The sequence below is a fragment of the Dermochelys coriacea genome, chromosome 26, assembly GCF_009764565.3.
Source record: "Dermochelys coriacea isolate rDerCor1 chromosome 26, rDerCor1.pri.v4, whole genome shotgun sequence".
NCBI lineage: Eukaryota > Metazoa > Chordata > Testudines > Dermochelyidae > Dermochelys > Dermochelys coriacea.
The window spans coordinates 13,199,874-13,224,683 of record NC_050093.1 but is presented as its reverse complement, the minus strand read 5'-3'; the positions used below and the strand labels follow the sequence as shown (position 1 = coordinate 13,224,683).

At 47.7% G+C, this 24,810-nt stretch overlaps 1 protein-coding gene across 7 annotated transcripts in view; it reads left to right on the top strand.

Annotated features, from left to right (window-relative positions):
* Positions 1-24,810, top strand: part of LOC119848815 (STAM binding protein) — a 48,359-nt gene that overhangs the window by 18,485 nt on the left and 5,064 nt on the right. For 5 of the 7 annotated variants that reach the window (XM_038385057.2, XM_043503206.1, XM_038385058.2 and 2 more), the window contains 2 exons: positions 1,057-1,156; positions 2,073-4,356. In XM_038385057.2, coding sequence (XP_038240985.1) covers positions 1,057-1,156; positions 2,073-2,129 — 157 coding nt within the window. In that variant the 3' untranslated portion in view covers positions 2,130-4,356. Of the gene's footprint in view, positions 1-1,056; positions 1,157-2,072; positions 4,357-24,810 lie in introns of those variants that run through there. The other 2 variants (XR_005290352.2, XR_005290349.2) reach the window with 2 other exon arrangements.

The window sequence follows — 24,810 nt, the reverse complement described above, 5'->3', positions numbered from 1 at the left end:
TAAAATAACACAACCATCTGTGTGGATGCAGTTATAGGAACCTTCATATTAGTCTAACTGCGTCTATGCTAGGTACTGCTATAACTGTATCAGTCAAACCTTGTGGGCCCCCACCCAACAGTTCCACCTTTACAAACTTTGTGTGGAGTTTGTACAGCAGGGCGACTCTAAAGTCGCTTAGACACTTCTGAAAATCCCATCCCAAGCTCTCACTAGAACTAGTTGGAAACTGTTGTAGAATCATAATGTGGAATTGAGGCGGGGGCTTGGGGTTAGGGCATGTTATGAGATTCCAGACATCTAGGTTCAGTTCCCAGCTCTGCTACACCTGCCCTGTCTCACCAGCCCCCCTATGACTGGCCCTTTGTTCCCCATCTGTAAAATGCGGAGACTTCCTCCTTTGTCTGTGTAGACTGTAAGCTCTTTGGGGCAGGTATGGTTCTGTCTCTAGGAAGCACGCGGCACCATGGAGCCCTAACTTCAGCTGGGCCCTTTAGGGATAAGTGTGCGCTGCATTTGTAAACCTGGGTCGGTGGGACCCAGGCTTGTGGACTCGGTGTTTCCAAGTCTGCACTTGAGCGTCTACGCTACATTGTAACCTTGGCCTTACAGTTGCTGGACCTGTGTCCTACTGCCGTGCTAAATGCATCCACACTGGCCAACCTTCCGCCTTGGGTCTGGGGCTTGAATTGCATCCACACTGAAAAATGAGGGGTTGGACTTGAATCTCAGCAGCACTCTGGCTCAAACCCACCCTCCCGGGTGGGTCCTAGGACTCGGGTTCCCAGTGCTTGCTGACCAGAGACAGGATGGTTGATGTGGGGATGGGAGAGGAAGTTGGGTTCAGAGCTGAGTCTGCATGTACAATGCAATGCAGACGTACCCTTGGTGAATACTAAAAGGTTGGGGGCGATGAGGAGGGGGTGTCTGTGAGAGTTGCATTGTTAGTACGACATCAGAAGGAAAATGAGAAACTAAAACAGGTCTGACCCAAGGGATTTGCTCTGCTGATCTTTTTAAGAGGCCCGAGTTGTTCAAAGCATCTTATCTCTGTAGGACGGGATTCTTCAAGCTGACAGACCATGGCCTGGAGGAGATTTCTTCCTGTCGGCAGAAGGGCTTTCATCCACACAGCAAAGATCCACCTCTCTTCACCGTAAGTACCTGAAGAGAAGGGACAGTGAGAACTGCAGCTCATTCAGCTTGTTCAATCAATCACCAAAGTCGTAGCTATACTGCAAGGCTGGCCTGTAATCCAGGGAAGGAAGGGGATATGCGACCACCCCCATGGAACATATGAGAGCGCCTGGTCTGGGGTAATAAATGCAGGGCTGGGGGGCCGGATTCCTGGGTTCTGTTTGTCACACACTGACTGGCGCTGTGACCTCTGTCAAGTAGCTTTCCTACTCTATGCCTCAGCATCCCCACCTGCAGAATGGGGCTAAATTCCCACTGATAACATTGAGAGAGGGGACTTTGAATGTCTTGCTAACAGGGTGAGGCGGCCATGTTCATTCATGGAGCAAATTTATCCATAGGGCTTGTTCCTGTTTCTAAAATTGTCTTGCCCCTCCTCTAATGGAGGTGTCATGATCCAGTGGACAGAGAATAGGACTGGGAGCATCTGGGCTCTACTCCCAGCTCTGCCAATGACTTGCTGTTTGACCTTGGGCAAGTCACTTCGCCCTCTCTGTATCTCAGTTCTCCAGCTAGAAAATGAAGGGGCTAATGCTTCCTCAGATGTGTAATACTTCAGTGTCTACTGATGACTAATGCTTTAAGTGCAAAGTATAATTTATTCCTGGCAGAAGGGATGGTTTAACAGGGTAGGACGCTAGACTTGGACTAGAGAGTCCTGGGTTCAGGTCCTGGTTAAGCCACAGACTCCCTGTGGGACCTTGGACAAGTCACTTAATGTGTCTTAATTCCTGATTTGTACAATGGGGCTCACTGAAGGGGGTGTAAGAATAAAATCCACTGATAGAGAGATGCTCAGAGGCCACAGTGAGGGCCAATAGAATGTAAGGAATGAAGGTATTTTAAATAACCTTCCCATTTCTCCTTTCTTTCAGAGCTGCACTCATGTGTCGATAGCTGAGGGAGATGTGGTGCTGATGGATCTTCGATAAGCCCATTGCCTTAACCTACTTCTTTACCATAAAAGATCTAACTTATGGGCCTAGGGAAGCTTTTCCTCCCGTAGCAAATGATTCCCACAGTACAGCATGATTTTCAGTAATGACGGTGAGGTTGGTAATCTCTGAGCGCACTAGATCTCTGAGGCCTCTCTCTGGTCTCGGGAGACATTGAGATTCCGAGGGACAAAAGGGAATATTAATTTGGATCTTAAAAAAAGAAAAAGCTAATGCTACAAGGATTAATTCCTAATAATCAGTCACTCTGCAGTCCTTCCAGAAGGACTCATGGCCTAAGACTTGTGAGCCTAAGGCTTGGAAATTCGATTGGGCTGACTGGAGAGCCTTTGAAAGGAAGCTCTTTCCAACCTCAGATCCACCAAATTTAGCCCATCTTTCTTTTTTTGGCCCTCGTATCCAATCCAGACCCCGCTGAACGGCCGTAAGTCTTTCCGTTGACTTCAGTCGGCCGTCGATCAGGACTTTTGTAGAGCTCCAACGGGTCTTAGACTCACTTACACAAAGACCCCTTTACAGTGGAAGTAAATGACATCTTCACCCGCATTTTGACCTCCTGTGTGCTGAGAGCAATGTGAAATGAGCCTTCAGGGCCTGATTCTCATTTACACAATGTCTTTTCCCCCCCAAAAAAACCAATGGTTCAGTTACTTGACTTTAGAGCAGCGGGGGGGGGAACTGGTGCCAACAACTCCATGTCTAACGAACAGCCCTACAATAAATAGGTAGCATGAACACAATGGAAGGAATAGATGCTAGACAGGAAACTGGTTTCAATTGCACAGTTGCCATAAATAGTTGGTTAAATCCATTTAAAATGACAAAAAAATGTTATGGGGGGGAGGAGAGAGAAATATGACCCTTTATTTTATTACTGCTCCTAAATGGGAAATAACCTGGTCTTTGTTCTGCTTCTTTAATAGTTCAGTATGGATGGAAGAGGGTCCGTCCTTATGGATTACTTCAACAGTGTAGCCGTAGGAAAGTCCCACAGCTCAGCTGTGGTGCCCATGTGACAGAACATTTAAGGTGTGTTAATATCTGGCTGGAGAGAGAGGTGAAATAGTGTTGTCGTGGTTCTAACACTGAGTTCCCTTGATAGATTAATTCCTGCAGGGGAATGGGGGACAGTTATCTAGTCTAACCAAGCTAGAGGCACTTCATGTGGGGCTTTTTAGCAAGGGCATTGGACTGTGAGTCAGGAGACCAGGGTTCTGTTCCTGGGTTAGCGGCTTCCCTTTTCTAGGTCTGTTGCCCAGTCTATAGAATGGGGATGATTTAAACTGACCTTTTCTCTGTCATGTGCATTGAGGTCTACAGATGAAAAGCGTCCTGGAAGAACTACGCTTTATAGCAGCAGTGCAGTTCTCAGGTGTTTGGGGCAGGGTACCCTGGAGATCCTTTATCCACACTGGTCGGGGAAATTGTTAGAACCATACCAGAACTAACTGTATTCAGATAGTCCTGGATCTGAACTTCTCACCAGGTCCAGAATGGGTCGGTCCTCATTCTCTGGGTCAAGCATCCCTGAAGACTGGCAAAGCTGGGTTCCAAATGCCTCCCTGTTAGTATTCAAATCATGTCGCGAAGAATCCTCTATTCATCTCTGTAACCCCTTGCTGCTTCTTGACTTCTCCCCTAGGAAGCCAAACTCATAGGAAGTTTAACTCTCCTTGCCAACGTTCACACTCCCATGAAGTCCTGAGATGATCTGTTTTCGAAAGCCTGTTGTGTAGAATCACTGAATGTCGTACACAAGTATAATACGTTGTTCACGTCAGATGCCAAACTGTGACTTTTTTCCCCCGCCCCATTTCTTCTGTCTGTCTCAGTGTCCCGTTAGTCTCAGGAGAAGAAATGAAGATAACCATGTGTTAGAAACTGTTCCCATTGTATAATACTCTTCGTACGTTCTAACTCTGTGATGTGTTAGATTGCCAATGAGCGTTAAATGTTAACAAGACGGACTTTTGGCTCAGCGTAGAGTGAAAGATTTTAGGCTTTCATTCTGGAGCAGCTGATGGTAGTACATGAGATCTCAGCATCCTACATTTGGAGCCTCCTTCTTTTATCAACACATGCACAGCTGGCTTTTCATCTGGAAAATAATATGTGCCCTTACTGACATGTTTTGCTGTATAATATTTGGCAAACGAAATTCTTTGGTGTACAGTTTAATACAGATCGATGATGATATCTTGGATGGGTTTGTTTGATCATTATTTGTTCAGCTGTCATAGTTGGCACTGATTTAAACCTTTTCATCTCAGGATACAAAAGGAGGGAGAGATCCCTGTTTTACAGGCGGGGAGTGACTTGCCCAGTATCCCACTAGAGGAGAGACCCTGGTTTACTGCCTCCTGAGTTCTTGCTCTGACCTTGAGGTCATAATTGGAAATAGATTATTCCTAGCAACAAGAAGGGAGCAGAGCAAATAATGCTATTAGGAACTTGCCCATACAGATCCCATTTACTTGGGAACTGTTTAGACTTGCAGGGGTTCTCAACCTTTTTCTGAGACACCCTCCCCTCCCACCACCACCACCACATGCTATTAAAAACTCCGTGGCCCACCTGTGCCACAACAAGTGTTTTTCTGCATATCCGGCAGATGAAAAGCCATATTAAACTGAGAGTTGTACAGATAAACACACACACGCACACATTTGTACTGTACAAAAGAAAAGCATAAGCTAGATACAAAAATTAAAAAACCCTGAATATTATTTTTGTTTTATTTAGTGTGAAACTTGCTGGTGCGGACCCACAAGCTGGGTGGCCCGCTGAGGTGAGTCAGAATGGAGGTGGCACTCCTTCCCCGAGCCCTGCTGCCTGGGGCTGAAGCTGGGTTTATTTTGGCGGACCCCCTGAAACTTACTTGCTGACACCCATGCAGCTGCGGACTCCTGGCAGAGAACCACTGGTTTAGAGCCTGATTCTATTACTCTTACTTTGTTTATTAGCCCTAGATTCCATGAGTGGTCCCAGTGACCTCAGTAGACCAACTGGTGGAGTAAGGAACTATCCAGTGGAAGTAAGGGGTTCAGAATATGACCCTTCGATCCTAGTGATGACCCCATCCCGAAGATGGCTAGGATGACATTAAAGATGTATTATCTACAAAGGTGGAGACCATTGGTCCTAGAGAATGGAGAACTGATCCTTCCCTTTTGGATTGGATTTTATACTAAGCGTTGCAGAGAATTTTCACCACCTTGTCTGTGTCTGTCAGATGACAATGACTCCTTTGAAATTCAGCTTCAAAATCTTCAGTCCATAGTGTGGCTCAGCTTCTGGGGAGATGTTATCTCATAGGTACCTCCCCACCTCTTCTCTGCACCCAACAGCAACAACCACAGCTGCTGCCATGGGAAAGTAACTTTGGGGAGGTATTGAAAAGACCACTGAAGAGGGGAAGGGAGATCAGCCAGGGATGGAGGGGCCCTATCTTTGCTTCTTTCTGAGCCCTCAGGGTTTCCTTTCGGGTTTACACACCCACAGCTGGGATGAGTCTGCAGTGCTGCTGCCCTCACAGCCCAAAAACTATTTGAATGCCTGTCTGACCTGAGACAAACTTAATCTGGTTGTGGAGAGATGTAAACTAAGGGACCATTATGGTGCTCTGGTCTGACCTCTTATAGTGGCTGAGTTTTGGAGACTCAACTGCGGTAACCTATCCTCTCCCCCTGCCCCTACGTGCTAGGTTAACGCTCTCCTTCCACTCCTACGTGGCCGCATTAGAGCGGGACTGGACTGTAACAGGGCACTGTCCTCTAAGCTGGGGTGCAGCCAACACATCTGTCAAGGGTGTGTCTGCACTTCAAAAGAGCCTGTTCTTAACTCTGGGTACAACAGCAGTGAAGACACGGTGACTCAGTTTGGCTTTTCACTCTACTTAGCATCCTGGGTTAAAGCCTACAGGGCAACCTGGTGTTGAACTCGGGCTGCTAACCCAAGTTAAAAGCCAAGTTGTTGCATCTTTGCTGCTATTTTAACCCTAGATAGCGCACCCAAGTTAAACGCAGCTGTTTTACAGCGTAGATGTACCTTCCAAGGGGCATAGAATGTTGCTGGGGGTTTAGTCTCCAGCCAGGACAGGTGAGGGTGCGGTCAGCTGACCAAGCACGTGACTACCTTGGAGACTATATAAAGGAATGTTCCTGGTTCAGTCTTCGAAAGAGGAAGGTTGAGGAAAGACCCGGAGGGGCAGTCCCATGAGGGGAGATGACCAAGGAAGTAGCTATGCCCGCTTTCATACCACTTTACTGAAAGCTGGAAAAGCCTTGGTGGCTGGCACTAAATGTTCTGAGTTGCTTTACTCTTGTTTGGAATCCTTTCGTGAGGATAAGGCCAGTCCTGAAGAAAAGAGCTTTGGACTGACCTCAAGTTTGGGTTCACTTACCTTTCTCAGCGGCTGTATTTATCCTGTGGCCTACAGAAAAGCGGAGGTGTCCTTGGTCCATGTCACCCGACGTTTTGCTCTGAATTCTTGCTTTCCTCTGGCCTGAAAGGCAAACTGCATTGACGCAGTGCTTGTCATTTTTAACAATTTTGCAATATTTGGTGTGTTTCTTGGAGCCCCATCTCCTGGACTCAGGGGAATATATAAGAATCTCAGCTTTCTTTTTTTTTTTAAGCAAGGTTGGGTTTTTTTTTGTTTTGTTTTTTTAAGTTCTTAAGGTTTGGGTGAAGAGCTTGAAAATGTGACCCAAGTCCACCCCAAAGGCTCATAAACCAGAAGGCAAATAGAGAACCCTAATGCCTTGTCTTAAAAATTGATTTTGTTTTGGTAATGATTCGGGAGGCTTGACACAGGATTTTTTTTTTTTAAACTCTTGGGGTTGTTCATACTTTTGACATGGTAGAGGGTCACCAAGCTTCATGGTAAACTATGCATTGGCCCATCTTAACATGCTTTGAGCGCACTGGTCTGTTCATTTGGGACTGTGCCTGGCCTTTCTGTGGTGTGTGTAGCTCTGAGATGTTGTTGACTGTGGCTTCTGGGGACTGCACCTGTAATTTTCTAGCGGTCCATTCAAGGCACCTGCCGTCTTGAGCGGCAGAGTTGACGCAGCGTGTTAGAGGAGAGTCGTGCACAGGCAGACATTACTCTTGTTCTTGAGGGCTCTTCTACCCCACCCCAATTAATGATGGTATCATGGTTGCTGTCTGTATTGTCAAACATAACACATCCCGATCTGGGCTGAGCTTTAACGCTCAGCATTTGGGGCAAAGATTGTATGTTTTGTACTGGTCCATACATGCGATTGGAGCTTAAATATTTAATAGAACCAGTTTAAGTACATACTTAGCTCCCACTATCATATGACCGTTTGCCAATACTTATGGATTATCCTCACTGTGAGACAGAGGTCAGGCTCGGAGGCAGTGATTTATCCAAGTATCTCTCAGTTGGTGGGATAGCTGGCTCTAGATCTCAACACAGTTTACAAAGCAGGTCAGCATCCTCCCTGTTTTACAGATGGGGAAACTGAGGCATGGAAAGAGGATGTGACTTGCCTAATGTCACCCAGCTTGTGGCAGAGCCAGGAATAAAACCTAGGTCTTTTGAGTGCCACTCCAGTGCTCTGTCCACTAAACCACGCTGCCTTCCGGGTCTCTCAAATGCTGTCTGTTAACTACAAGATCATCCTTCCCGAGAACTTTCATTTGGCTTCATTTCGCAGAATGCACAGCTAGTTTAAATTCCTTCTCCCCCCACCGTACATTACTGTCTTGGCCATGTATCGAGGTGCTGCCCCATATCCTAGCATGGGGCAAGTAATCTTTGAAATCAAAAAGCATTCTCCTTTCTCCGTGCTTCATCTGCCCACCTTCCCAGCTGATCACTGTCCAATTGCCTCTGTTGTAACACAGTAGCAGTCACCATCAGTGCTTCTGATTGCAGCTAACCCCGATACTAGGTGGTGTCTTTATTGCTCTGTCATCCAAGATGAGAAGCTGGAACATGATGAGTTACAGACTTCAGGAGCCTCCCTTGCAGTGAGATATTTGGGATTCCTCGTAGCATCCTCCTGCTGGAGGCCTGCTCTGTGTCAGTCGCCTGGATTCCATTCTAGCGGCTGCAGGATGCCAAGTGCGGGTGAGCCTGGGAGCTTGATTGGCTGCATCGGTGGACCGTTTCCTTATTAGGACAGCCCTGCTCCGGGGCCGTGTGCTTTAGTGTACAGAGTTGGATTTTTGAACAAGAGACTGTCTTGGAGGCATTAAAGCTGCTGCTAAGGATTAAATGGCACTTGATAGAGTACATCTTTGCTACCCTGGGCCCACACAGTGACTAGTCTCTGTTTCCTGTTAAGGACTTATAAGGTTGCTCTCAAATAGGCAATGATGCACCTAAATTGTGGTCCTCCTTGCTAGTATGCACCGAAATCCCCGCTTCCTGCATAACCTATTCCCTGCTGCTAGCTCGAGGTTCTGGAATACAATTCCACCAGTTCCTCTGAGAAATTCTCAGCTGCTGTACTGCTCTGGGAGGGATGCAGTGTGCCCTGTGCCTTCAGCTATCCCAGCTCTGTCTCTGCTAAAACTCCAGTGGTTGAGGACCCAGTGAGCTGAAGTCTAAGCTACTTGACTGGACTCAGTGGCAAGGCTATTCAAGGTTATGATCTAAGTGGGCTTAAAAAAAAGAAAAAAAAAAAACAACCTTTAACAGACAAGAAGCTCTTTCAGAGAGGAGAACATTTTTGGAAGAAAAAAGCTTGTCTGGTTGGTAATGTGGTCTCGTGGCTAAGGCGGGAGACTGGAGCTCGGGACACCTAGGTTCTATTCCTGGTTCTGCCACTGATGGATTGTGTCACCTCGGGCAGGTGGCTTCATTTTCTGTGCTTGTTTCCCCTCCTGCCTTTTGTCGTTCTTGTCTCTTTAGATCAGTTGTCCCCAAACTGTGGGCCGTGGGCCATGCCCCTCTAGGGGGGCACAGAAGAATGCTCGGGGGATGCGTGCCAGGGCCCAGACCAGCCTCCACAGGTGCGGATAGGGAGGGAGCGGTACCCAGCCCAGGTCTGCCCTCATTCCCTCTCTGCCCCTAGGCCAGCTCTACCTCTAGCCCCAGCTCCTCCCTCAAGCTCTTCTGCTGAGCCGACTGTGCAGTAATGGCGGGACACAGACAGATTCCATGACTGGTAAGGGGAGGGCGCAACAGGAAAAGTTTGGGCATTGCTGCTTTAGATTGTATGTTCCGTAGGGCAGGGACTATCTCTGTACAGCACCTAGCACAATGGGGCCCTGGTCTCAGGGCCTTGATCTTGGGCAAGTCACTTACTCTCTCTGGCTTAGTTCCCCATCTGAAAAGAACACTTCCTGTTTCTTTGTAGATTGGAAGCTTCTGGGGGCAGGGATTTGTAGATTCCAAGATCAGAAGGACCATTGTGATCATCTAGTCTGATCTCCTGTATAGCACTGGCCAGAGCACGTCCCCACAATAATTCCTAGTGCAGAGCTTTTAGAAAAACATCCCGTCTTAATGTACAAATTGTGGGTAATAGAGAATCCACCCTAAGCCTTGGTAAATTGTTCCAATGGTTAGTTAATCTCCCCATTTCAAATGTACATCTCATTTCCAGTCTGAATTTGTCTAGCTTCAGCTACCAGCCATTGGCTCATGTTATACTTTTCTTGGCTAGATTGAAGAGGCCATTATGAAATATTTGCTCCCCATGTCGATACTTATGGACTTTAATTGTCGCCCCTTAACCTTCTCTTTGTTACACTCAAATAGCTCAATCTATTTAGTTTATCACTATAAGGCAGGTTTTCTAATCCTTTAATCATTCTCATGAAACTTTCTCCAATTTATCCACATCCTTCTTGAATCGTGGGCACCAGAACTGGAGACAGTATTCCAGTAGCAGTTGCACCAGTGCCAAATACAGATGTGAAATAACCTCTCTGCTCCTATTCGAGGTTCCTATGTTTTTGCATCCCAGGATCACATTAGCTCGTTTGGCCACAGCGCCACACAGGGAGCTCATGTTCCGCTGATTATCCACCACAACCCCCAGATCTTTTTCAGTCACAGTTTTCCAGGATAAAGTCACACATCCTGAAAGTATGGCCTACATTGTTTGCTTAGGTCCAGTTTACCGAGTGATCCAGATGGCTCTGCGCAAGTGATCAGTCCTCTTCATTATTTACCACTCCTCCAAATTTTGTGTCCTATCCAAACTTTATTGGTGGTGATTTAATGTTTTCTTCCAGATTATTGATAAAAATGTTAAATAGCTTCTGTCCAAGAAACAATCACTGATGGACCCCACAGGAAACACACCCACTCGATGACGATTCCTCATTTACAGTAACATTTTGAGACCTATCAGTTAGCCAGTTTTTAATCCATTTAATGTGTGCCTTTTCTGCATTATTATTGATAATTCTAACATTTTCACCTAGTAGTGGACCAATACTGGTGCATTGTTAGGATTCTTTTTGTTCCTAATATATTTTTAAAACTTCTCCTTATTGTCCTTAACTGTGCTGACCATAGATTTCTTCTTGTGTCCCTTTGCTTCCCTTATCAATTTTCTACAATTCCTAACTTTTTATTTATATTCATTATCAACTTCCCATTTCTTCTGTTTGCTTGTGTACTTTTTTTTTATTTTTGTATAGCTGCCTTCACTTCCCCTCTAAACTGGGTCATTTTTTTTATCCAGTACGGCCTTCTTCCTCAACTGTGGGTTTATGGCTTTTGGGGCATCTGGTAAGGTGTTCTTAAATGCTTCCCAATTATCATTCGCATTTTTCTGATTAAATTCTTCCTCCCAGCTGATTTGGCTCATAATTGTTTGTGGCTTTATGAAATTCGCCCTGTTAAAGCACCAGAAATATATATTACTGGTCTTAATTACTTATTACTATACTTTCACATAATAAATGTGATCATGTCACTATTACTTGTACCTAAGCACCATTAATTTTTAGTTCTGTAATTATTTGTGCTATATCTGTTAAAACAAGATCTGTTAAAGGATTTCCCCCATGTTGGCTGCAACACTTTTTTGCGTTAGGAAATTGTCATCCATAATGTCTCTTCAAAGACTGTTGTTAGTGCATGCTCTAAACCCTCAGAGAGAGTTTAGCGTGCGACTTCGGGACACTGTCTCCTATAGCCTCTGAGCTCCAGCTCTCATATTGTGTCTACACACACGATGATATCAGCACCTTGCTCTGCTATAGCACTTTTCATCAGTAGATATCAAAGCATTTTACAGAGAAGGTCAAGTTGCCCCAGTCTAATTTAGTAACCAGAGGCACATTTGAACATGGATATTCTACAGCCATTTAAATCTGACTTGCAACATCACTCAAATGGGCATGTAGACCAGCCATTGCATTCATTTGACTTGCCCGCAAGCCTTTCTGAAGTGCTGTCAGATGTTTACTACCAACCCACTGCTGGGGCAAGGTAGCCACTGTAGGAGTGGCTAACAATGGAAAGCAAGAGTGTTCGGTCCATATTTGGCACCGAATGGAAGCCGTGCCTAAGCCCCAGGTGAGGAGGTGGCTAATGGAACCTCAAAACCAGCTGGGGCTTTTCCTTGTGTGTGTCACAGCCTGAAACTTGCAACTCTAAACCCCTTCTACCTGGGAGCACCATAGGACTTACCAGACTGCTTCCAAGCCCTGAGTCTTCCTAGCGAGTAGCGCACTCAGGAGATCTGGGTTGAACGCCTGCTCTGAAAGCCTTCCTCTGTGACTTTGGACAAGTCTCTGCATCTCAATCTCATCTCTGTTAAGTAGCGATAATATTTGTATTACCGACGCACTTGGGAGCCCGAGGCATGGCCCAGCACTCTGCTGTGCTACAAACACAGAACAAAAAGACAGTCTGTGTCCCAAGGAGTCTAAACAAAGGGATGTTGGCAGGGTGAATATGTTAGATTGTGTGGTACATTGGTATCAGGCTACAGACTCTCTCCAGGTACGTCTAGCAGCTGTTTCATTTTAGAGGAGGGATGCAAGAAACCCTTCAGGGATTTCATATCTCAAACACTATTCCCTCTAAGCTGTGGGAGTGTACATGCACGCACAGATCCTAAATGCTGCGCACAAGGCGAAACACCACACGCACAAACATTTGCACAGAAACACAATTTGCACAGAAGAAATTTTTTGCGCACATGCCCTGTCAAATATTAGAGGGAACGTTGATCTCAAGGTGTGAATGAATCAAACCCAACTCCTGCCTTCTCTCCCCCTGATATCCTCGGGGCAGGTGCGGGTTGCAGAGGTAAAGGCCACGCCCCTCTTCCACAGATTCTCCCCCGATCCCCCACAAGTGCTTCTCAGCACAGGGGAGAATGAATGGGGAGTGGAACGAGTGACCCTAGCAGAGATCCATGGGCTGCCTTTCAACTTCCCCCAGTGTTGCAGCCTCAGGATAGTTTACACAGTGGTGTGGTCACTAGTGACCGGACTTGTAGATTCATAGATACTAAGGTCAGAAGGGACCATTCTGATCATCTAGTCCGACCTCCTGCACAACGCAGGCCACAGAATTTCACCCACCCACTCCTGCAAAAAACCTCTCACCTATGTCTGAGCTACTGAAGTCCTCAAATCATGGTTTAAAGACTTCAAGGAGCAGATTTCAGAGTAGCAGCCATGTTAGTCTGTATTTGCAAAAAGAAAAGGAGTACTTGGGGCACCTTAGAGACCAACACATTTATTTGAGCATAAGCTTTCGTGAGCTACAGCTCACTTCATCGGAGGCATTCAGACTGAATCCGATGAAGTGAGCTGTAGCTCACAAAAGCTTATGCTCAAATAAATGTGTTGGTCTCTAAGGTGCCACAAGTACTCCTTTTCTTCTTTCAAGGAGCAGAGAATCCTCCAGCAAGTGACCCGTGCCCCATGCTACTGAGGAAGGCGAAAAACCTCCAGGGCCTCTTCCAATCTGCCCTGGAGGAAAATTCCTTCCCGACCCCAAATATGGCGATCAGCTGAACCCTGAGCATATGGGCAAAATTCACCAGCCAGATACCCAGGAAAGAATTCTCTGTAGTAACTCGGATCCCACCCCATCTAACATCCCCTCACAGGCCATTGGGCCTATTTACCATGAATATTTAAAGATCAATTAATTACCAAAATCATGTTATCCCATCATACCATCTCCTCCATAAACTGATCTAGTTTAATCTTAAAGCCAGATAGGTCTTTTGCCCCCACTGCTTCCCTTGGAAGGCTATTCCAAAACTTCACTCCTCTGATGGTTAGAAACCTTCGTCTAATTTCAAGTCTAAACTTCCCAATGACCAGTTTATATCCATTTGTTCTTGTGTCCACATTGGTATTGAGCTTAAATAATTCCTCTCCCTCTCTGGTATTTATCCCTCTGATATATTTATAGAGAGCAATCATATCTCCCCTCAACCTTCTTTTAGTTAGGCTAAAGAAGCCAAGCTCCTTCAGTCTCCTTTCATAAGACAGGTTTTCCATTCCTCGGATCATCCTAGTAGCCCTTCTCTGTACCTGCTCCAGTTTGAATTCATCCTTTTTAAACATGGGAGACCAGAACTGCACACAGTATTCCAGGTGAGGTCTCACCAGTGCCTTGTATATCGGTACTAAAACCTCCTTACCTCAACTGGGAATACCTCACCTGATGCATCAGCTTTTTTCACGGCCATATCACATTGGCAGCTCATAGTCATCCTGTGATCAACCAATACTCCGAGACCTTCTCCTCCTCTGTTACTTCTAATTGATGCGTCCCCAAATAAAGAATTTTATAACTAAAATTCTTGTTATTAATCCCTAAATGCATGACCTTACACTTCTCACTATTAAATTTCATCCTATTACTATTACTCCAGTTTACAAGGTCATCCAAATCTTCCTGTGTGATATCCCGGTCTCTCTCTAAATTGGCAATACCTCCCAGCTTTGTATCATCTGCAAACTTTATTCGCACACTCCCACTTCTTCAGAGGTACTGAGCATCTTCAACCCCCATTGAATCTGAGAGTAGCTCTGGTCACTCAGCACCACTGGGCATCAAGCCTCGCCTAACCACAGGAGAAACTAGCAGGCTAGACAACGGGCTCTGGTGGTTTTGGATTCTCTCCTAGCAAGAGCCTCCCTAGGGCAGGTTTTCAAGGTCTCGGCAGCCACAATCAGGCACCGGGTTTGCAAAAGGGCTCAGCTCCCATTTAGTAAGGGCCAGATTTCTTTTTTACAAAAGTGAGCAGCCCCCGTGGTGAGGCTGATGGGCCGCTTTCAGAATGCCTCAGCACTCCAAATGCACCCAGTGTGCCAAGCTCTTTGGGAAAAACCTGGCTGTTGATATCTGAACCCTTCTGGGCACAATCCAGCCCTTTCTCTGTAATGCATCTCTTTATGCCAGGCTTTCCCTAAAGAGTGCGCCCTGGATGCCATATGGGGATTAAACCAGGGCCCTCCAAAACTACGCGCATGAGCTGCTACAACTTGGGCTAAAGCACCCTAGTTGGGCCTGGAATAGGCTCACATCCTCTGTGAATCAAGTAGGGGAGGAAAGCAGTTCCACTAGCATTGAAGACTCCTAAATCCCCCACCTCGGGTGTAGAGCAGTGTCCAGCTGTGCGACGCATGTGCACAGCTGCTGCCTTCTGTTAAAAGCTTTTTCTTTTTTCCCTCCCGGTAATGTCATATATGGCAACCCTCTGCCTCCGTGACCTCATCTTTGGATGCTGTTCAATGTAAACCCAGCATCAGCAACTGGGCGGCAGTTTCTCTGAGCAGCCTTTAAGTGCAGGACAGGACTCTCTTGCAGTGTCTGTCTCTCGCAGGGCCTAGCTGGGGTCGGGGGAAGCCTTCAGTTTTCAGGGAGACCTCATGGGCTGCTGGGATTCACACAGGCATGGGGTCTCCGTGGGGAGATGGGATCGTTTGCGTGTCCTTCTGTTTAGACTAGCTCTTGTGGAGCAGAGCGACTGCCCTGAATTCCTCCTCCTTTTGGGATTCGCTTTAGCCTCTGGCGCGGCTCTGGGCACGCAAGCGAGGTGCGCAACGCAGTAAGGGAGCAGGGGAGAAATTTGGTGCTACCTAGGGCATATTTTGACATGTAACCAGGCTAGAGAATTACAAGTGTAATGAACTCTTCTGTAGGGGCAGCAGAGAGCTGCGAACCAGGACTCCTGGGTTCTATTTCCAGCTCTGGGGAGGGAAAAGGGAGCCTAAGGCTCAGATCTCTGGGTTTCTGAGGCTGGGAGGGACGTGTGGCTTTTGTGGTTAGAGGTGGGCAGACTGGGAGCGAGGACTCCTGGGTTCTTGTTCTGCTCTTGACTCACTAGGTAAATAGCGGCAGGTTGCTGATCACCTTCCTGCTTGGCGAACTGGATGTAATTAGCACGGATCTTCCAGGCATCGGGTGAGGCTCTAATGAACGTTGGCTGGACCTTTTGTGATTCTCGGGGCTGGCATTTCACTCGCGGTTGGCACATTCCCCAGACCCTGCTCCGCTCTGTTCCGCCCTCACTCTAGCCAGCTCTGCTGCTCCTTCAATGCAGTCAAAGTGGAGAAAAGGGCTCACATCCCAGCCTGCGCCTCGGGCTTTGCCAACAGTAACAACAAAGCTGCTGTTTGTTGTTTGTATTGCAGCAGCAGCCACAGGTGCCTGGCTGGGGCCCCATTGTGCTTGGCGCTGTACATGGTGAGAGGCAGCCCCTGCCCCTTACGGTCTGAACAGAAAAGATGCTCCCAGGCAGAGAGTTTTGCTGAAAGCCTCGCTGTGCGTCAGTGAATCTGCATTGGCAACAGAACGCAGGTTCGGGGTCTGTTACAGGAGTGGGTGGGCGAGGTTCTGTGGCCTGTGATGTGCAGATCAAACAGATGATCATGATGGTCTCTTCTGGCCTTAAAGTCTCTGAGTCTCCTGACTTCCAGTCCAGAGTCCCTATCTGCTAGACCAAGATGACTAATGGGCAGGTTATCCCAGGAATCTCACTAGGTTCCTTGGAGCTTGATACTGATTTTTTTTTCTTTTTTTTTAGTCGAGCTTTACTTATCAGTTGCTCTGCCCAGGTCAGGATGACTGGTGGGGCTGCTCCAGGGAGCAGCTGCAAAGAAATAGTCGCATGCTGGTACTACAGGCTGGAAATGGGTGGCTTTAGTAGCTAGTGGATATCGAGCAAGGATTCTTCCAAACTCACTAGGGCAAGGGTGGGTGAACTTTTTGGCCTGAGGACCACATCGGGGTGCAAAACTGTATGGAGGGCCGGGTAGGGAAGGCTGTGCCTCCCCAAAGAGCCTGGCCCCCGACCCCATCTGCCCCCTCCCACTTCCCACCCCCCTCAGAATCCCTGACCCATCCAACGCTCCTTGTCTCCTGATCACCGGCTCCCGGGACCCTGGCCCCTAACCACTCCCTAGGACCCCAGCCCCTAACCAGCCCCCCCTCCCTGTCCCCTGACTGCCCCCCCCCCGAACCTCTGCCCCATCCAACTGTCCCCTGTCCCCTGACTGCCCCCCAGGACCTCTTGCCCCTTATCCAACCCACCACCACGACGCGCTGCCTGGCAGGAGCGGTGGCCAGAGCGCTGGTGGCGCATCGTGCTGAGGCTGCAGGGCTGGGGACGAGGGCTAGCCTCTCTGGCCAGGAGCTCAGGGGCAGGGCAGGATGGCCCGGCGGGCCATAGTTTGCTCATCTCTGCACGAGGGTGTAAGCTGGGCTATTTGGATTGGCTAGACCAGCAGGGATTGAACCTGTGACCTTTAGTTCTAAAGGCAAGCCTCTCTACTGCCTGAGCTAAAAGCCCCTCTCCATTAGCCAAGGCTGACCACGCTCCAGCTCTAGACCAGTCACCACTAGCTAGATCACATCTCAGTAGGCTGGGCGTGGGTTAAACGTAGGGCAGAAGACAGCAAGTGCCACTCAGAGCCAGAACTCAGCCCTGCTTCTCCTGCCTTTGAAGTTTATTTCCCCCCTCCCACCCCTGTGCCTTCGGGAAAGTCACTTAGAGCCAAACTTTCAGAAGAGGCCACTGATTTTTTTGGACCCCGCAATAGACGTGGGGTGCCCCACACGAGACTCGGGGGCCTGATGTCCAGTAGTGCTGAGCACCTGCCACTCCCCTCAACACTGATTGGAGTCACTGGTGCTCAGCACTTGAGAATCAGGCCGGAGGGATCACAAGCCAGGCTTTCCAAAATCCAGGTATCTGACATCAGTGGTTGCTTTTGGGGGGGGAGTTGGGCCCTATCCTTCCCATACCTCAGTTTCCCAATCTGTAAACGAGGGCTCACAGCTGTCTTCCCTGAGCTGTCAGTGTTTGAAAACTGCTTGGACTGTTTGTTAATCAAAGACAAATGTTGTTTTCCTGAGTGCCAGCAGCTGCCTTTCCTCGCTGGGAGCTTCTGCTTTCTCCCTGGATGTGCTGCACCCTGCCCTCCCGGCAATCTTTCTTTCTCTCTCACCCTGCTGCACTTACTAGCAGGGTCCCTCCTCTCTCCTGTGCAACAGGCACGTTTCCCTTAAAAAGGCAGCGGGGAATTTCTCCGCATCTGGTTGGATCTCGTGCTGGCTCCGTGAAGGCCTTGGGGCTTCATTATGAGCTTGCCAAGAGCTCCTTGGAGTACTTGGTGCCCTGCAAGGCAAAGGGGAGGAAGGAGATCAGGAGAGAGGTGTCACAACCGTAACCTCGGCTGGCTTGGCAGGCCACGCGCCTCCATAGACGGGAAGGTGTTGGTGCCTCTGCTGGCTTGCAGGTCCCCTTTGGTGACCAGCTGCGGCAGGGAGCAGGCTGCTCTTAAGGGCTTCCTTTGTGCCACATGCGGATGGGGGGGGAAGCAGGTCTGGGGAGGTATCTGTTGTGACACAGTCCCTTCCAGTTTTACAAGTCTACGACTTGCTCCTGCTCAGGGGATTTTCTTAGTTCATGTGCGCCCAGGGTCTGATCCTGCCAGATGCTGAGCGCCCTAGATGCCAGCGAGGAGAAGAGGCTGTGTTACTGATTCCCTAGAGGATAGGTGTTATTAGACCTCTGTGCAATGCAGCCTTGGTTGCCTACTGTCTGCTTCTGGCTCAGGAGGTCCCCAGTTCAGTCCCCACTGTGGCAGCCCCTAGATTCCCAGGATCTTTAGGAGGCACCTGACACCTTGTGGGTAGGAGCCTTTAGTGCTCAGGAAAGGTGTCACATTGTCACTGCTGAAAGAAAAGGAGTACTTGTGGCACCTTAGAGACTAACAAATTTATTTGAGCAAAGCTTTCGTGAGCTACAGCTCACTTCATCGGATGCATGCAGTAGAAAATACAATGGGGAGATTTTATATACACAGAGAACATGAAACAATGGGTGTTACCATACAGACTGTAACAAGAGTGATCAGGTAAGTCTGATTTGTGTCCATTTATTCTTTTATGTAGAGATATAAATGGACACAAATCAGACGTCAAGAATGATAACATTCAAAAACCAATCGGAGAACACTTCAATCTCTTTGGTCACTCGATTACAGACCTAAAAGTGGCAATTCTTCAACAAAAAAAACTTCAGAAACAGACTCCAACGAGAGACTGCTGAATTGGAATTAATTTGCAAACTGGACACAATTAACTTAGGCTAGAATAGAGACTGGGAGTGGATGTGTCATTACACAAAGTAAAACTATTTCCCCATGTTTATTTCCCCCCCTCCTCCCGACTGTTCCTCACACGTTCTTGTCAACTGCTGGAAATGGCCCACCTTGATTATCACTACAAAAGATTATTCTCCCCCCGCCCCCGCCTCTGCTGATAATAACTCACCTTACCTGATCACTCCCGTTCCCATTGTTTCATGTTCTCTGTGTATATAAAATCTCCCCACCGCATTTTCTACTGCATGCATCCGATGAAGTGAGCTGTAGCTCACGAAAAGCTTACGCTCAGATAAATTTGTTAGTCTCTAAGGTGCCACAAGTACTCCTTTTCTTTTTGCGGATACAGACTAACACGCTGCTACTCTGAAACTTGTCAGTGCTAGAGACTCAGCTCCTTATCCATCCCCATAACCGGGCTCTGTTCATGTACCTCCTTCCACCTTGGAGGGATCCATTCTGGGGAGGACCGGGGAGTTCAGGCCGTGGTATTTCTCCTGAGACTGGCAGCAGAAGGGGGCATCTCCTAGGCTGTGAGCTCTTGGGGGCAGGGCCGGTTCTGTGGTTGTACCGCGTCTAGCACCTGGTGGCCTGGTCCATGACCAGGGCACCTCGGTGCTACCAACATACACATTATAGCTCTGCTAGTGTTTGGTGGTGGATCACTTGTCTGCCATGATCTGGATTGAGACTCTTCCCCTCCCCCTGTTGCAAAAAAAAACCCCACCCTTTATTTCACACAGGACACTGAACACTCAGCAGTTTGGATGGACTTGAAGTACTAACCTAGAAATGACAAGCTCTGGGGCCAATCCCCTGAGCTAGCTGGCTCCCTGAGCCTGGCTTTTTTTTATGTCCGATTAATAACCTAGCTCTTGTATAACCCTCATTTTACGTAAGGGGAAACTGAGGCACAAAGAGAGGCTGTGACTTGCCTAGGTCACTGAGTAGACCAGGAATAGAATCCAGGACTCCTGATTCCCAAGCCATAATGTTATCCACTAGGCAACACTGCCTCCCCTTCCACTTCCATGAACAGCATAGAATCTAGCAGCCGGCTTATTAAGTTCTTCTCAAAGGCAGCATGTTCCCCTACGTTGCCTGTCGGTCGGAGTGCTGTGTTATTTATTACACCAGCTGCCCTGCGTTCCAATTAGCTTCAGATCCTCTGAACTGGCGTCACTGGGCATATACTGTAGCTCCTGTGATTTAAAAGCAAGCTCTCTCTGTGTAGAAATATTTTGACTGTGGCAATTAACTTGAATCCTCTTCTGGCAGAGAATAATTAGTGTCAGCGTTTACATGGCCACCATCAACACTTCCTGGACACGGAGCTATTTATAATAGAAAATAACATTTTCCTTCCCCCTGTGCCTTTCTTCCAAGGATCTCAAAGCACCGTCCCGCCTACATTCAACCAATCAGGCGGCTTCCCTTAGAACTCCTTCTGACCTGCCAGATTTCTGAGCTGCTCCAAAGAATCCAAAATGCTTTCTTTCCCATTCCATCCCATCTGCCACTGAAACCGTTCCACTGCTGGCCAGCCCAAGCCAGGGCCATGTTTGCTCCCAGACCAATGAGGGCTTTAAATCTGATCTCTTTCAGAACGACAGGGATTAAAAATGGGAGCTTTATACAATTGGAAAGGGAGATTCCCAGCTCTCCAGTGGGTGATTCAATGCTTGCATCTAGGCCTGGAAGCTGGTGCGATGTCAGACCTACTAGTGGGGTCATTTGCATCCAGGACAAAACTATTCAAAGTCATTTGCAAGATGGCTCAAACCCCTGTTCATCCCCTCAAGATGCCCCCCCTTCCTTCCCAGGTAATGGGGGGGATCGATTAAGCACATTCACTGATTTGCCAGTCAGCACTCCTTACTGGGGGTCTCTGTGAGCACCCTTCCTCCTGTTTGCTGCAAGCTGCAGTCATCCCTAGTGGATAGAGCACTGGGCTGGGTCTCAGGAGACCTGGGTTCTGTTCCCGGCTTGGCTGCTGACTGTGGACAAGTCACTTCACTGTCCTGTGCCTCAGTTTCCCCTATCTGTAAAATGGGGGTAATGATATTGACCACCTTTATAAAGTGCTTTGATGAAGAGGACAATGTAAGAGCCAGGTCTTGTTAAGTCAAGATGTTGGCTCTTTTGCAGCCACAGACTAAATCTTAGCGCAGGTAAGAGGGGAATCAACCTGGGCATTTAAGTCTTTGGGTTCCAGGGGGAGACGGCACACTGGTTGTTGTGGCTCATTCGCTTGTGGCTGGACACCTGATTCTTCCCTCACTTGAGCTGGTTTTGCAGCAGCGGTACTCCCCTGGCATCCCCCAGTATAAGCGAGTTCGGAATCAGGCCCATGGTGTTTGCTCTGGCAAAATCCCACTGACGTCAATAGGATTTTGCTTGGGAAACACTCCGTTTAAAAGGATCTCACACCTTGGTCCTCTGCAAACAAACACATCTTCAATGACACCAGCTACAACCAAATGCCAAGGCTTTATCAGTCCAGCTGCTCCAGTAGATGCTAATGATCAGCAGCCGGGCTCATGGAGAAATGACTCCCAGGGCATCAGCAAAGTGAACTCTATTTAAGGGAGATTCATGCTGTCATCTGAGGAATCCAGCATTAGCCGTTGCCTGAAGGAGGACATCAGATACTATGGACTAGTAGTCTGTTAGGAAGTGAAGATGGCGACAGAAAGGTGGCATGGACAGACGCTTTGTGGAAGCTCCTGATACTCACTTAACCATCACTGGAGCTTCATGCAGTATAGCTTGTGGCCATGTCGGTCCCAGGATATTAGCGAGGCAAGGTGGGGGAGGTCATCTCTTTTCTGGGACCAGCGTCTGCCTTTCCCAGCCCTGAAGAAGGGTGCCAGGTGGCTTGAAAGCATGTCTCCCTCACCCACAGAAGTTGGTCCAATAAAACATATTCCCTCCCCTACTGGAGCTGTCTATGTGTCTGTCTGGTAGAGCTACAAGTCACAATACCCTTGAAAACACAAAGCATCCAGCGGTTGCAGGATTCAAGGAGGCTTGGCTCAAGGGCTTGAGAAATCAGAAGACTGCAAGGTAACCCCACCTTGTGCCCAAACCATGGCAGGAAGTACTCTGAGGTACTTAGAACTACCCCATTCTTCTACTGAACGGGCCCTGGGTGCTAGGCAATGGTCAGATCCAAGATGGTGCCTGGGGCCGTAGCATTTCTTCATTCAGAGATGCAGCCGGTGGGACAACAGACATTCCAGTGCAGCAGAAGCTGCAGCAAGGGGGTTGAAATAGTAAATTTCCTTGCCTGGTCACTATAATAAATCCACTTTCCAAGAAATGTTGAGTTAGTGTTTAAGAGCATGGGACCTTCATCATTGTGACTTGTGAAAGCCTCTCGCTTGGAGCTCCGTGCTATAGACCTTAGATCTTCTGAGCTCTAAGAGCACTGACTCCTACCATTGTGAGCTAAAGGAGACTCTCCACTTAGCTTTTAGCAGTATGGGGCCAGTGTCACACAACTGAGCCATTCTGAATCAATCCAGCAGCAGACAATGGTATGTATTAGCCAGTTCACCGCAATCCACTATTACAAAATGACAGAAGTGAGATCTCTTCATATTTATAAATGACTCTCATTTGTTTTGGAGTCCCGTGTAAGTGTTGCCCAGCTGTCTCTCTCAGCAGGCAGCGTCACCCACAGGCTATAGGAGAGCACTTTATAATGCTAGAAAGAGACACATCCGTGTGCGCTTTATAAATAGATGATAGAAAATCTACTCTGGGGGAGGCAAAAAGAGAGAAGCCGAATGCGTCGTTCAGCATGCCAGTTAATGGGCTGTTGTCATTTGAGTGATAGGGAAGCTGAATTTTCCAGCCAGGAGGACTCTGCTATTGATGTACATTTGTGTGTCTGCCCTGAAGACCCATCACTGGGATCTGTGCGCTGTCATTTCCATATGGTTTGAGTAAACTAAACCTGTTACTAATACTGTTTAATAATCCCAATTCACCATTGGCACCCATGTTTGTCTATTTCATCCATTGGCCGTGTCCTGCCATAACCCTAGGTTGCAAGACCTCTCCAGCAGGGACTGTCTTTTTACTACACATTTGTACAGTGTCGAGCACAATGGACCCTGATCTTCAGCTAGGTGCTATTGTGATTTTTCCAGCCTCTTAGAAGCAGAATTGCCATTAAAGTCAATGGGACCTCCATATACTGGACTTGGGTCTGAAATCTGATGCCTGTTCATTGCATATGCATGTTCAACCCCCCTGTAACTGCTTGTTCTCTTGTTCTTTGCCTAGATGTGCTACTCTTGTGTACTCGTGGTTTAGGCAAGTACACAAGTAGGCCCAGGGAGATTGCGAGCACTGAGTGTGGCACACTCAAGGAGTGAGAGTTCGTAGGATTAGGCCTACTGGCGTTTGACTGGCGGGGGAGTATTTTGTTTTTTAACGTCCTGCTAAATCTCAGGCCAGATCCCAGGTGGTACATGTCTGCCTAGCCCCATGACTTCACTGGAGTTGTGCTGCCGGTGTACACCAACTGAGCATCTGTCCCACTACAACCACCATACTGGACGTGCTTCTGCTGTCGTCACGGGGAGTTTTACTGCTGATGTCAACGGCAGCGGGATCGGGGCCATTCTGTGGGATTGGCAGGTCTGTCAGGGATGGTGAACACGCTCTGCTCTCGTGTGCCGCTGGTGTAAACCTGGAGGCACTCCAGTGACTTTAGTGCAATAACTCTAGGATGGGTGGGACACAATAGCAGAATGCTTGTAATTAAGTTGACAGTTCTAATAGAAGGGAAAATAACGTGATAATGGTGCTGACATGCTGGTATGTAATTCAGACTCTGGGCCACATCCAGCTCTTTTCTACCCGTGTAAAACCAGGGGCACGATTCTGAAGTCCGTGGAGGTAATATGGATTTGCACCGCACAGGTGGGCCAAATTCTGTTCATTTACACCCTGATAAAGACTCGATCCTGCAATAAGCTCAGGGTGGGCAGAGCCTCAATGTCATCAATGGAGCTTCATGCATGTGCTGCAATCTTATTCAAGGATCAGGCCCTAAGTCACTGTCCACCACTGTAAATCTGGAGTGACTCTGGATTCACATTGGTTTTTAACTGCTGGCTCACACCCCTTGTTTTAAATAACCAAATAAATAGCCAGACCTGTCAAAGAGCTGCAGATCACACCAAATTCCAATCATTGCTTTCAATGAAATACTTCCACTTCTCCGGCATTCCTCCTTTACTCTGTATTTTGAAGAGAGAGTGAGACCCACAGGCCAGACGGCCGAGGCCCTAATGCCATTCTTGGTATCTTTCTCTCTCCAGGAATTGTAGGTGACTCCACTTCCTTTTTGAATGTAGCTTATAAGGACTTGTGTCGAACTTGTTTATCAAAGTGTAGCATAAAAGGAACAGATTCACTAAGGGGGTGTTGCCTCCCAAATACTCTTGCATACATTTTTCTTATAATAATTAACTGTGCTTGGTTCTACCATGAATCCGAGGTCAGTATAATGAAATAAAACACCTTATATGGCCATATGGCTAACACACCATCAGTTAGCCTTTTTAGGGGCTCTGTTTAAGGAGGATCCGCCTCTGAGGTTTCATAGTCTGGCTGGTATTTATACCAAAGGCACATCAGAACGCAGTCCCAGAGGAAAGGAACTCTTGTGTACTTGGTGAGTACTGCAAAAGATCTATTCTCTCTTTGCTATCACAAGCCTTACTAAGGTTCAGAAGGTCCATCTAGGGGCGAGATGGGAATCCTACAAGAATAATGTTGTTTTAATCGTTTAAGTCACGGGCTGCGACTGCACCTGCAAATTGCTCCCAGCGTGTGCCTTTTGGGGGGACTGGTGAGGAGGGGAAGGGGAAGCCCCCTGTATGGTCTCTTTCTTTGATCCTTTTAAATATGCATCATGTAAAGAGAGACAGAGAAACTCTGGGATGCAGCATAATCTTTTAGTCTCTGCAGTTTTCAAGCAGGAAAGACTTTGACTTCTGCAATTTTCCTAGAATGCCTGGAGAAGCCAGGCTGAATCTACGTTTTGGGCTGCTGTGAT